The sequence below is a fragment of the Mytilus californianus genome, unplaced genomic scaffold (assembly GCF_021869535.1).
Source record: "Mytilus californianus isolate M0D057914Y unplaced genomic scaffold, xbMytCali1.0.p SCAF_6, whole genome shotgun sequence".
NCBI lineage: Eukaryota > Metazoa > Mollusca > Bivalvia > Mytilida > Mytilidae > Mytilus > Mytilus californianus.
Genome location: NW_026262712.1, coordinates 96,216,443 through 96,230,652, shown reverse-complemented (window position 1 = coordinate 96,230,652; position 14,210 = coordinate 96,216,443). Strand labels below are relative to the sequence as shown.

At 32.9% G+C, this 14,210-nt stretch overlaps 1 protein-coding gene across 1 annotated transcript in view; it reads left to right on the top strand.

Annotated features, from left to right (window-relative positions):
• Window positions 1-509: 509 nt before the first annotated feature.
• Window positions 510-14,210, top strand: part of LOC127706022 (uncharacterized) — a 365,292-nt gene continuing 351,591 nt past the window's right edge. Inside the window, exons 1-4 of the mRNA XM_052210412.1 lie at window positions 510-647; window positions 1,332-1,476; window positions 3,359-3,480; window positions 4,236-4,378. Of these exons, the coding sequence (XP_052066372.1) occupies window positions 1,427-1,476; window positions 3,359-3,480; window positions 4,236-4,378 (315 nt within the window). The 5' untranslated portion in view covers window positions 510-647; window positions 1,332-1,426. The remainder of the gene's footprint in view (window positions 648-1,331; window positions 1,477-3,358; window positions 3,481-4,235; window positions 4,379-14,210) is intronic.

The following is a 14,210-nucleotide window of genomic DNA, read 5'->3' as shown; positions in this document are numbered from 1 at the left end:
TTTGCTGTTACAAAATTTTGGAAATTATTTTATTTTAAGGAATATATCTCCCTCATGCAAATCTCTGATTCCTTGCCCGTCTTAGATTATACTTTTTTTGTCTTTTTTGGTTTATACCTTCTTTTTTATAATAAGCTTTGGATTTCCAAATATTTTTAGCTCATTTCCAAATATTTTTGGGTCGAGCATCACTAAAGAGACAGTTATTGTCAAAATGCGCATCTGGTGCAGTAATATTGCCACCATTAATTTTCTTAACATACCTCACTATATCAGAAAAAAATCTTAATTCGAACAAAACAAACCCAGAATATCTGTACATGTACAAACAAAAAAGCTCTGCTCAAAACTTTTCTTCTGCTTTGAATTTATTAAATATATTTTGAACTTATGCATGTACTTTAAGCAATAGAAATCAATTTCTCAAGGTATGATTGCAACTGAATGTATGCTGCCTTATAGACTTTGGCATCGTTAATTACAGATTGGCTTACCAAGCAGAATGATACATTCCCAATTTAAACTTGTACCTGGAGGTTCATTAGAATTGATTAGGAGATGTTCAGCTGTCACGTGTGAGGGACATTGTGTGTGTGCTGCTCAAGGACAACGATGCTCTAAACGATCATGTAATGATGTGACTAAAGGTATTGCAATTTTATTAAAATTGTTTAATTTCTTGTATTATCAGAGAATGTGCAATCCCCTTTCAAACGTTTAGTTTGATTAAATTGGAGACGATCTTTAACATGTTCGAAGGAAAATATTTGGTAAAACATGTAAGTTTACTTAAAGAATACGACGAAAGTATTGAGCCATTTTAACAAACAAATCCAGATGTCAACATACACTCTTCAGAAAAACTGTGCGTGTACACATTCATAAAGTATTATTGTCCTGTTCTACCAATGAATCACAATTGCTGCTTAGGAACAATTTCATGGGACTGCTTTTGATTCCAGTGTCAAGGATGAGTCTTTTGTAGAAGAAACGCGCTTCTGGTGTGCACAATTATAAGCCTAGTATATTTGATAGTTTGCTTTTCTAAGCAATGAATAGTTGTTAATACATTTTTAGAAAATACATACATCGAAAAACTGGCTTTCCAAATACCATAACGGATAGAAAACTTAACATTGTAACTAATGATGTGCACTGACGAGATTTCTAAACCCAAGGATATATAAGAGCAGAAAGTAGCCCTCACTAAATGACAGGTCAATATAATAACATTTATTTTAACTCAATATATTTTAAAAGTTAAAATATTAATTTGCTTCTAACAAATTATAGCATGAACATTGTCATATCTGTTTGCACTTGTATTTCAGCAAATAATAACAACTTGTTAGGCATATATGATATAACAGATATTCAGGAATCGTCTCCCTTCAGTGATGTGAAATACACTCCATCAAATGTCGCTATGGCTGCCAAATGGCATGTAGTACAAGCTCAGGGATTGAGGCCCTTATGGTAAATATAACATAAATCAGTTTCAAATTTAAAAAAAAAAGGGTTTAAAATGACAGGATCTAGTAAAATTTTCACATTGCATTTTTAATATTTAAAGTCTAATTTCGTATATGTAAAAGTTTAAGTACACGAATGAAATGTCGTTGATCTGATAAACACCTTGGCATGTATACAAAGGTAAACATGCTTCAACTTATTTATATTAAAGGAAATGTGTATGTTTCAAAAGGCGATACATATTAATAGATATAAGAAGATGTGGTATGAGTGCCAATAAGACAACTCTCCATCAAAGTCACAATTTGTAAAAGTAAACCATTATAGGTCAAAGTAAAGCCTTCAACACGGAGCCTTGTCTCACACCGAACAGCAAGCTATAAAGAAGTAGCCCCAAAATGACTAGTGTAAAATCATTCAAACAGGAAAACCAACAGTATAATCTATATAAAAAACGAGAAACGAGAAACACTCATGACCACATCAACAAACGACAACCACTGAACATCAGGTTCCTGACTTAGGACAGGTGCAAACAAATGCAGCGGGTTTAAACGTTTTAATAGTCGCCAACCTTCACTCTACCTGAAACAATAGTGTACCATCACAAAATAGAAATACACACTATAAAATATCAATTAAGTGTTAATTTAGTTAAGAAGGTTGACTGTTTTTAAAGATGATGATGATGATGGATGGCTGCTTAATGTCCAGCGGCATATTAATATGCATATTTAGGACGAGAACATGTTAATGTTATATGAATATTAACCCTGCTTTGTACTGGACCGACACGCTGAGTCGGATTTTTAACGTGCTGCTTCACAAGGTAACAGTCTGCAGGAAGACATATCACCTTACCAAAATACACATTATTGTGACTCCGAGCCGACCAGTCTTTGCTCGTACTCCTTAATGCCGCGTGGTTAGCGGAAAAGCACCAAATACCAATTTTGAAGTCTTTGGTTTGACCCATTCGGGGTTGCAGAACTCTAGGCGGTATTGTTTTTAAAGAAGATATTGCCTTGGAAGATTCCTGCCAAATATTACAAAGTATCATCTTTTTCTGTAATCCTTTATATATACTAATTGGTTAGAGATTTGCTATATTCAAATATCATTATTATAGAATATCAACGTTTTTGTTTAAACGAGAGAATGTTTCTCAGCTGCAATCTCATCGTAGGGGGAGAAACATCCTCGAGTTTCACAAAATCATTGATAATCTGTTTATTGCTATTTTCCTTTTCAACGTCAATGACTTGGGATTATGCCGTCATCGTGTTATCTCTCTACTCGACTGAGAAAAACCCTTCTCAGTCGAGTAGCATGATATGAAAAATATGACAAAAGAGATCAAAACAAAATTTGAGAAAATAGCGTTTCAAATAAATATGTTGTTGCAGTTAGGCATTTTTGCGGAAATTGTAGCCCTAAGAAAGATTAAAATTACTTTAAAAAGTATCAGTTATCCGCATATTTTTTTTTTGCTTGAGTTAATTTAGGGCATTATTAATTTCTAGAGCGCCACTGGTGAGTCGTTTTTGAACGAAACAAGCGTTTTTCATGCCATCATATGATTGTATAGTTTGATCATGAGAAGTTACAGACGAAACTTAGGGTGTTCACATTAAACAATTTGTGGTGAAGTTGTGGTCCTAGAATATACAAATTTGCTTGAAAGAAAGATTTTGCAAAATCTGAGTTTGATAGTTGACATATAGTTATGACATCAAGGAACATACCTGTTTGTCAAAGTTTTCTAAAATTAAACTAAAACAATACATTATTATTCATTTTAGATTAAGACATATATCAGCTCGCAAAAGCGAGGCGAAAAAAAAACAGGCAATTCATGTTTTCTAAATATTTTATAATGTTTAAGGTATGAATGGACAGCAGGATATTCAAATAAAGATGCACCTGAAGGAATCTTTGATAATTTAAACGACAATGTTTGGCATCATGCAGGACAAACAAATCAAGCAATATTGAGCATTAAACGAGGTACCATTATGAAATTCATCTTGATACAAAATATTAAATGCCATAATAATTACCATAATCAATACGATACCGACTATTTGAAAACAGGAATCGTACAAGTCATAAAAACGAATGTGTTTCTAAACATAAAAAATGAGAAGTATTGAAATGGTACTGACAAAGCAATTGCCAAAAGAAAAAACGACAAGGTAAACTAAGTTAACAATGGTACACATAACAATACATACAAAACGATTGATTCAGACAACAACCTCATCCAAAACTTGCCGTAAAATCGGATGGACCGCCTGAGGGGTAAGCATTATGTGCTATAGTGTGTACCTCATTAGTGACATCAGTTATGTTGTTGAACAAATATGTTTTATAATTTTCATAAAATGAAAGACACTGTATATAGAACTATTCGAAAATGCTCGTTGAACATGATAACAAGTATTCGTTATGTCATTTTATGCATAATATTTTAATTTGTATGTTGTATTTTGAATAAGTTTCCAATATTTTAATGAGGATACTGCGAAAAAAATAAAGTGAAACTAGTTTGTTAAACCAATGGTTTCGACACATTGGGACCATGTAGCCATTGTTTAAATATTTTGGGGTTATTGGATTGCTGTCTTATTAATGTTTATAACCCAAATCTCCTTATTAAAATACATAAAAACACTTCATTGTATTATATGTTATTCAACTGTGTGATCATTTTATGTTTACATTTTATTAAAAGTGCAATATGTATTGATTATTGAATATAGGTCAACGGTTAAAGGAATCACCAGTATCGTATTCAATTTTTGTACGAGTATGGTATAATGACGATACATTTGCTGATTTTAAAACAGATGGAATATTAGCTATGTCAACTCCTCTGTCAAGACGAAAAATAAAAGGATCGGCGGTTTGTACTCCCATTTTTTGTTTTGGGAAACAAATAGTCATTTTAAATGTACTTTGCACTTCATCTGTATTATAAGCATCTTTATAATTACATTGCGCAACATTGAAAAAGACTACAGTAATAAAGAATATATATTGCTGTGGTTATAAGAATCAAACTAACTGAGACATTTGTGATTTTTGCCGTTAAAGACTATTTTAAAAAAGTGTTTCTGAGGCGTATTCCCATTAAATGATCAGGAAAAAATAAAAGTTAAGATATTCTTGATTGGGATTCATTTGCCCTCCGGGATCGAAATGAAAGGTCAAGAAATGGATCGACCATTTGCAAATAAATGCATAAATTTTAAATCAAATCACAAAACAAATTTAATATTGATATGTTGTCTCAAGTATGGAAATAATTTTAATTGATACCAAGCATTTGAAATGTTGCTTTCTAGGGGGGAAGTATCTCAAATTATTTTGTTTCATATAAGAAAGAACAGCAAATTTATCCAATTTTTCAGATAGATACGGAATGAGTTCGGTGACTCCATGTAATCTTTTATTTATATTTTCTTAAAGGATTCTATCCCTTATATAGTTTTTCATTACTGTATCAATGTGTTCCTTTCTAGTAAATTACCGTAGTTTACCAATTTTCAAATCTCATAAATCGATAAAGAAGACAAATGACGATAACAAAAAAAAAACAAGGAACCACATGGTTTTTGCATAGCATTTAATTTACAATGTAAACACGTATTTTCCAAATCTTGTATAGTACCTTTCACCAGATTTAAATGTCCATGATTCTCAAAATTAAAGAACGTGAAAAAATAGACGTTTATATGAAAATAAGAAGATGTGGTATGATTGCCAATGAAGACAACTCTCCACAAGAGACCGAATGACACAGACATTAAAAACTATAGGTAACCGTACGACAATGAGTAAAACCCATACCGCATAGTCAGTTATAAAAGGCCCTGAAATGACAAATGTAAAACGAATCAAACGAGAAAACTAACGGCCTGATTTATGTATAAAATAATGAACGAAAAACAAATATGATATACAGCAACATATACGACAAACACTGAATTACAGGCTCCTGACTTTGGACAGACACATATAAAATATGGCGGGGTGAAACCAGTTTGAAAGTGCCAACCCCCCTCCCTTAACCTAAGACAGTGTTGTAACATTACAACATAAGAACAAACAATCAAAATCAGTTGAAAAGGGCTTAACTCATCAGATGAATACAAAGCAGAAATACGTCTAACAAAAACAGAGTGGACGTGGCAGGGTACTTATACATTCCCACAACAAAAAGAAAAACACACATCAGAGAGTAATCGCAGTTAATGATTATGGATTTAGTGTAAAGACGTCATTAAAAGTTAGAGAAAAACATAACCTTGTTTGATCTTGATTTAATAATTTAATAAAAAAATCAATATTAATATCAATAAAAACAATATTCAAAGATCTAATCATAGTGTTGAATTGGTAACCTTTTAGAATAAGTTTATTTAAAGGACCGATAAGTTTACCCGGATCGTATCTCAATTTCCGGGCTCGGTAAACAACATCTTCGTAAATTAGGATGTGCTATCCCGTTAAAAATAAGTTTTCTACAGGTACAACCAAACTTCCAAACCAAATTTTTATATCTATGAAAGAATTTATGTTAAATATTAAAAACCGTGTTTTTCTCATTTTTTAAACTAATGGTATTTGTAATAAGGTTTTTTGTTATATATTTCATTAGCTGTTGTTGTTTATTTTATAAAATAGTTGTGTTAAAAGACGGGCGAAAGATGCCAAAGAGATATTCAAACTCACAAGTTAATATTTTATTTTTTATTTCTATTAAGATTGTAGAGCAAATACCTGGTCATTGGAAGAAGGATATAGATTACATTAAACCTGGAGCTCCTTTTACAATCAGATGGACAAACGTGTTTAAGGATGATGCCAAAATTATTGACAAGTTTAAAGTGTATCTCAGTACATATCCTGGAGGTATATATTTTTTGAATAATTGGCACTATTATGACCCAAACAAATTTCCTTTGTATTGTTCAAAGACATGTTAATCACTGTTATCAACAACAAAAATACTAGATTTATTTTTTAATTTTCATCCTTTTCATGATTGTGTTTTTGTTTCCTTATGAGTTTTAATTTTACCCTTCTACCCTCCAAACATTCTTGCTGGTTAAAAAAAAAGACCTAGTGTTTATTCTTTTTTTATGGAAATGATTTTAACTGAACAATAATATTTTTAAAGGTCATGACATACATGAAGTGGAATTGGATCTACCAGGAACAATTACGTCTCATAACATCAGCCGAGTGCCATTATCTCCAGGCAAAGTATTTTACAGTAATGTAGTTGGATACAGCTACTCTGGTATCCATGCTACTGAAACATCCGACGGCATAATTGTTGACTCTTTACCACCAGTGACTGGTACTGTTTATGATGGTATAGGTGGGTATAATGTAAATAAATGATTCTTTCAAATATGGGGGGAAACGGCAATAAGACACAATAAATATTTGAGTGCATACGACGGTATTTATATAGATAAATATATGTATATTTATATCCCATCATTAAAATTCATCAACAAAAACCATCAGACGGCATAATGGTTGACTCCCTGCCATCAGCTTCTGGAACTGTCTGTGATAGTATAGGTTGGTTATATGTAAATTAATGATTTTACTAAATTTGGAAACAACAGCCTTATCAAAGCTAATCAATAAGGATCAAGAACGCCATTTTATTCTCGATGCGGATCACATATAGACTACATGTACTATAAAAGATTTCGGTGGTAAAGTTAATGTTTTATAGTATTTATTATTGACATCCGAAATACAGAATCATTGTTAGTCTGAGAATTTATTTTCCTGTATCTTTTCAACGTTTCTTTAAACGGTTGCATTAGCAATTGAGGAATGTTAAATTTTAAAGCAAGTGATGTGTATAATGACATTGTCGTTGAAGGATATATTTTGGATAGTATACATCCGTTGGAATTAACCTCAATGAATTCTGATATCTATGCTCAGATATCCTATTTTAAAATGAAAAAAAAAGAAGTAAGTATACGATTTTTCCCTAGCCAACAATAGACGGACATTGTACACAATATGCCAAGCTATGAGTGTTAGGTTGATCAGTCGACGTCTTTAGTTTTCTATGTTGTGTTTGGTACACTGTTCGTCTTTTGATCGATTTTGTTTTGTGTTTTTGCCAAGGCATTGTCAGTTTGTTTTCGACTTAAGTGTTTGAATATCCTTTTGTTATCTTTCTCTACTCTTTTAAGGAAAGTGTGAATACATTACAGAGTATTAAAAAGCTGCCAGCCCAGTGACAGACATAGCATAAGGATAAGACAAAAGACAACACTTCAGGAGATATGTTCTTGAGTTAGGGACAGGCACGTGATCATTTTTCGGGGTTGCACTAGTTTTTCTGAAATCTCAACTGCAGCTTTCAAAATCAATCTAGGGGCTTTCAAAGAGAAATAGAATATACATAAAAAATTCATTAGATACAATGTACTTAATTATTTAACTGTTAATGAACTTTTAGACAATATTGATGCTGAGTACAAAATTCAATACTTGCTATATATTTTATTAATAGGTGTACACGACATTGATTACAAGAACAATTCGGAAATTACCGGGACTTCGTGGCATGGATTTTCTGACCGAGATTCTGGAATAAAACATTACATGTGGTGTGTACAAACTCAATCGAAAACTACAACATGCGATATCAGACACTGGGAAAATGTTGGAATTCATCATTCTGTGTCCAGGATCATCAACAGTTCATACATTGATACAGGTAATTATGTTGATACAAAGTTACAGATAAAATATACAAATTAACAACTATTTGTCTATAGATTTAAACGAGTACCATAAAACCGAGTGTATTGCGCTAGTGCAAAATTACAAGGCGTTCAATTTTTTAAAGTTAATTAAGAAGTTGTATTGAGAAGAATCAATTTAACAATTTTTCTAGTTCACATTGTTCAAAAGATATTTATTATAAGATAAAATAGATAAGGGGATAAAAAGAAATATAAACAATGTTCATCATGATGAATATATATGATAATCAACATGTTCTTAATGCAGGAGCAGAAATTGAGAGTCTTGTGTATGCAGTGGATGTTATAGGACACAAATCTCTCACTGTCAAATCAAATGGCATCATGATTGACTCTACACACCCAGAACCTACTTTAATGGAACATTTGGATCACAATGAAGCTGTAAATCCTTCTTTTGAGGATACAGACGGTGTAGCTATTGACTGGTATAATATAACCAATATTAATTTATGCAATACTATTGTACGTGCCTCTCAATGGAAGAGTTCTTTGGGGAGCTGTGTGAGTGTTTTAAAGTCCGATAAAAATCTAGCAATAGACGGAAGATCCTTCGTATTTGTCGAAGGACAAATATCACAAACATTAAGTAATCTGAAAGCTGGACATTTATTCCGTGTTACTTTTGTAACCGCTCATCCACCCATACTTGGGGCTGTTTTAGCTAATAAAGAAGGATATGTAGAAATTGGAGACATAAGACACGCATTCTTGGTCTACACAAAGCATGACAAACACGGTAGTTCCTCTAAAGAATTGAACTGGCACCACCACACATTCTACTTCCGTGCCTCTTCTTCTGAAGCAACAATCAGTATTGGAAGCATGACCGGTAATACGGGCATTTTATTCGATGATTTGCAAGTTCAGAGGACGATTTTCCATCATCACAGCGGCGATGAAAATACAAATGGTAAACATATTCACGCACATGTGGTGGCTCTTCATCAATGGTCGTCGATCCACGCATCTTGGAATTTTGTTGATCCAGAGAGTCCCATTATAGATTACATGTGGGCTATTGGTAAATAGAAATCATAGAGTTTAAAAACATTTTCACAAACTTTCAATCAATTATCAGCTGTAATTTCTGTGTATAAATAGTTTATTTTGTAAAGTAAAAAACTTAAAAACCTAAAAATGTTGACTCCAACGTTTTTTTTCATTTAGAATGTACAAGGTAAATCCGATGACGAATTATAGCATTGCAGCTACGTAAAGTATATTTCTGAAAAGAAATGCTAAAACAGAAATGTCTTCTATACTTTATAAAATGCACTATGACATTTAAAAAATCGTTTTTACTTCTAGGATATACAGAAGGAAGTACAGAAATCCAAGGATTCACCAGTGTCGGCCTAAATAATTTTGCTTATAATTACAACGTCAGTTTAGCCCATACGTCGGTCATTCATATCACTGTCATTGCTACAAACGCTGCAGGATTGAGACACAAGGCGCATGCCGAGGATCTTCTCGTTGACTTAACACCACCGATTGTAGATTTTATAAATGATGGAAAAGGTTGGTAAATAAAAAATAAAATCAAAACTTTATCATTGCAAACTACTTGATGTATTTGAATTGTGCCTTTAAAGTAGTTCTTCAAAGTAAAAGTAACGGTAACTTAATATTATGCGCAAACAAGATATTGATAAAATTTGATTGGATGATTCCATTCAGTCAATGTGAGTACAGTAGGGAAAAGGTAGGTATGTGTTTCCTTTCAATAGACTTTTACTGGCAATGCGATTCAACGTCTTATCACCATTAAAGTTATGAGTTCTAATGGAAGTAAGAATGAAGTACAGGGGAAGTTAGCTCAATATATAGCTAGCGGGAGCGACAAAAACTAACAGTGATAAAAAAAAATCATCTATGGATTTATCAACAGAAAGATAAGCATAACTCATATGTTTCTGTATATTTAAGGATCTGACATAGATGCACAAACTACCGATCAAGTATCTGCTAACTGGGAGGTGCATGATGCTGAATCTGGTATTGATGTCTGTGAATGGGCAGTAGGTTAGTATATGTACGGAAGGTGCAAAGGCTACAAATATTTAAAACATAGTGCAAGTATACAATATGACATGCTCTGTTAAATATTTTATGTTAAAACAAAAAAGACATCTTGATTTTGACATAACGACTTAAAGAATAGAGTGGAGCAGGAAATGCTTGTTTTTCCCGAACATCTGAGATAGCCCCCGGTGTTTTGGTGGGGTTCATCATGTTGCTTAGTCTTAAGTTTTCTATGTTGTGTTTTGAATCATGTTGTTTATCTTTTCGTCTTCATTCGTTTTTTGCCATGGCGTTGTCAGTTTGTCTTGTTTTTCAGTTGGTTCACGTGTTGCTTCTTTGATAAAGAGCAAAACTGGTTAGCATGAAATTAAAATAATGTGTCCGGGTACGATGGCATGTTTTTTTCCGTAAACTATTACCTTGTGAACTAGCATGTTGCAATTTCGACTCATTGTGTCGGTCTATATGTATTACAAAGCAGGGTCAAAATTCTTATCACATTAATATGTTCTAGTCCTGAATATGCATTAAATGTGCCGCTGGACATTTAACAGCAATGCATCATCATCAACGGAAATTAACAAGTACTTAACCTTCAAACGATTCTGCGACAAAAATTGCAATAATTTTTTTGTCATGGCGTATACAAATCTCAAATATCACGTTATGCTGGTGCCTATCTTCACTTAGAGAACTTCATAAACAGCGGTGTGCTCAAGTCACAAAAGTTGTTTGTTTCAACAGAGTTATGAGGGTTATGCCTGGGTCTTAACGCAACAGCGACATGGTTTCACGGTCTTAGATCTTTAGATACTAGAATAGTCGTCTTATCTGTAATTTAAGCCATTGTATCCTATTCCTGATTGTGATATTTTTACCGAGTTCGCATTCGTAGTCCGGATGGTGCATGCATAGCAGAATATTCTTACTCTTAGAACGCACCCGGTCTCGATCCTTTTTGATTTTTATCTAGTTCCCTTAGTTTTTGTTTGTTAACCTAATCGATTTATGAAATTTTAACACATGGCAGTTGTTATCAAATAGTCCGTTTCTATGTATGTTGGTGTTTGTTTTTGTTGCAGTTCAGTGTTTCTGTTGTTCCGTTGTTTTTCTCTTATAGTTGATGTGTTTCTCTCGGTTTTAGTTTGTAACCCGGATTTGTTTTCGCTTAATCGATTTACGACTATTGAACAGCGGTATACTAATGTTGCCTTTATTTACCTACTGTTTAAATTAAATTAAATTTTCCGTTTTCAAGTTTTCAATAAATTTTTAACAACAAAAATGTTTATATGAACAAAAGCTAAGGATATTTCTGAAAATCATGTTTGTCATTTTTGTTCATTTTTACAAAAAATGATACTGTATTAGTTTAGTTTTTTGCATTTTACTTTTCGTGTTAAAGGTCATTTTGACCTTAGCAATTAAACTTTTGAGATGAAACAAAGTATATAGCCTTTTTTGTGTTGAGGTGGCAGGAAGCCATGAAACAAATTAAAGGCGTTTCAATTGCATTAATTAACTACTAGTATTCATACAAGAATGCAATATAGAACAAAATAATTATCAACACATTTTTGTCATAATAAGGAAGAAAATCCTCTCTCGATTTGCAAATCAAGCAATTCTTGTACATATATCATACATTTTAATTACTAGTTACAATATAAATTTTCAGTGTAATGCTTGTACATTTGATGCGATTTTGGTGTTCTTATTACTGGCATATTTGAAAGTTATGAGGTCGACAACAAAAATATAATGTTCAAGTGAACAATTTAGTTCAGTGTGGATGTACAATCTATTTGTAAAAACCTTTGTAAAATCAAATGTCCAGCAAAACTAATCGTTTTTATTGTAGGTTACCAACCGTTCGGCAATGAAATCCAAACATTCCAAGAATTAGTTAAAGGAGTGAAAAGGGTATCAAAAGTGTTTCCCAGCACCCAAATATCAATGCAAATGATCCACGTGACCTTACGATGTAGAAGTAAAGCAGGATTACTGTCTTCCAAGTCATCAAACGGTGTTAAAATATCAAATCTTCCACCAAATACAACGACTGCGGAAGTAGAACTTTTACCACATTCTTTAACAGAATATAACCCTAGGAGTCATTATCAAGGTGACACATCATACGTAAGAGTAAAATGGACAGGATTTGAGGATCTGACAGGTGTCGATTCTTACCTTGTAAGTCGTAGTTAAGATTTATTCTTTTATTGATGTCAATTGAAAAGCAGTTAGTTTTTGGATACTCTTTGTTTGGTTTGGTCGGTTCACAAAGACAACAATCCGGCTTTTAGCATGGTGAATGCCAGGCTTTCCTGTGGGCGGATTGGGGTGAGAGGATTGGCGATTTTTTAAGTTGAAATTTAGTAAATCATAACCAGTGTTTTTGTTGTGGAATTCCCTTTAGATTATTCACTTCTTCAATTTTCAACCCATATCGTTCAACACTTCTAAAATGTTTATGATTAGGCAGTGTGCATATTTTGAGACTGTTATTCTCTTTAACATTGTTTAAGTAGATATCTTCCAGGAAACTATAGATTGTCGTATTGTTTGCTATTTGTATATATAATTATGTATCACTTTTTTGGTAGCACACAATGACATTATTTTATGAAACAATTGCATTCATTGTGCATTTTTAATTTCAAACATCAAACAAAATTTATTTCAAAAAGCAATGACATTCACCAGTTTTGACTAATATGTCATATACATTGGTTTGATTTTTTTAAATGTAATGTGCGAAAAAATGTCTTGAAACCAATACAAACAACTTTTATTTTTATGCCCCACCTACGATAGTAGAGGGACATTAGGTTTTTCGGTCTGTGCGTCCGTTTTTCCGTCCGTCCGTCCGTTCGTCCGTCTGTCCCGCTTCATGTTAAAGTTTATGGTCAAGGTAGTTTTTGATGAATTTGAAGTCCAATCAACTTGAAACTTAGTACACATATTCCCTAGGAATTTTTGACCCCAATTTCACGGTCCACTGAACATAGAAAAAAATGGTAGTGCGAGTGGGGCATGCGTGTACTATGGACACATTCTTGTTTCAGCTTACTTTCCAAAGCCAAGATAAGACGACTGTGATTTCTAAATCAATAATCGCTGAGGACAAAGATACTTCCTTCTGTTTATTGAGAGGACTCGATCTTAGCTCTGGAAACTTTACAACTAGTATTAAAGCTGTAAACAAAATGTATCTTAGGAGTGAACCTGTGTCTTCAAATATCATCGTTTCTTCAAAGGCTCCAACATTAATAGGTGTGTACACTTAAAATCTATGTAAAAAAAAATGTGTCAATAAATAGACCTAATTATGTATAAACAAAAATGTGAAATATTAATAAATAAAAGCAACAGTAGTATACCGTTGTTCAAAAGTCATAAATCGATTGAGAGAAAACAAATCCGGGTTACAAACTTCAATCGAGGGAAACATATCATAACTATAAGAGAAAAAACAAACGAACAACAGGAACACTGAAGTGTAACAAAAACAAACGCAAACATACACAGAAACGAACTATTTGATAACAACTGCCATATTCCTGATTTGGTACAGAACATTTTAAGAAAAATTGGTGGGTTGAACCTGGTTGTATAAACCTTCCACTTATATGACAATGTTAATAAATATCGCTAAAATGTCAACACTACGTGACAGAAATACAGCACAAACACACACAAGAACACTCATCACAGAGAAACACACAAACAAATAATATATAAGTCGACACAACATGCAAACAGCAGAACAACAACGAACATCTTCCATCAACGACAGACACCACAGGACATCACAAACAGTGAAGCACTTACGTAACAAACATGCAATCTCGAACTTTATACAATTATTTTCACAATACCAGTCCTATCAATTTT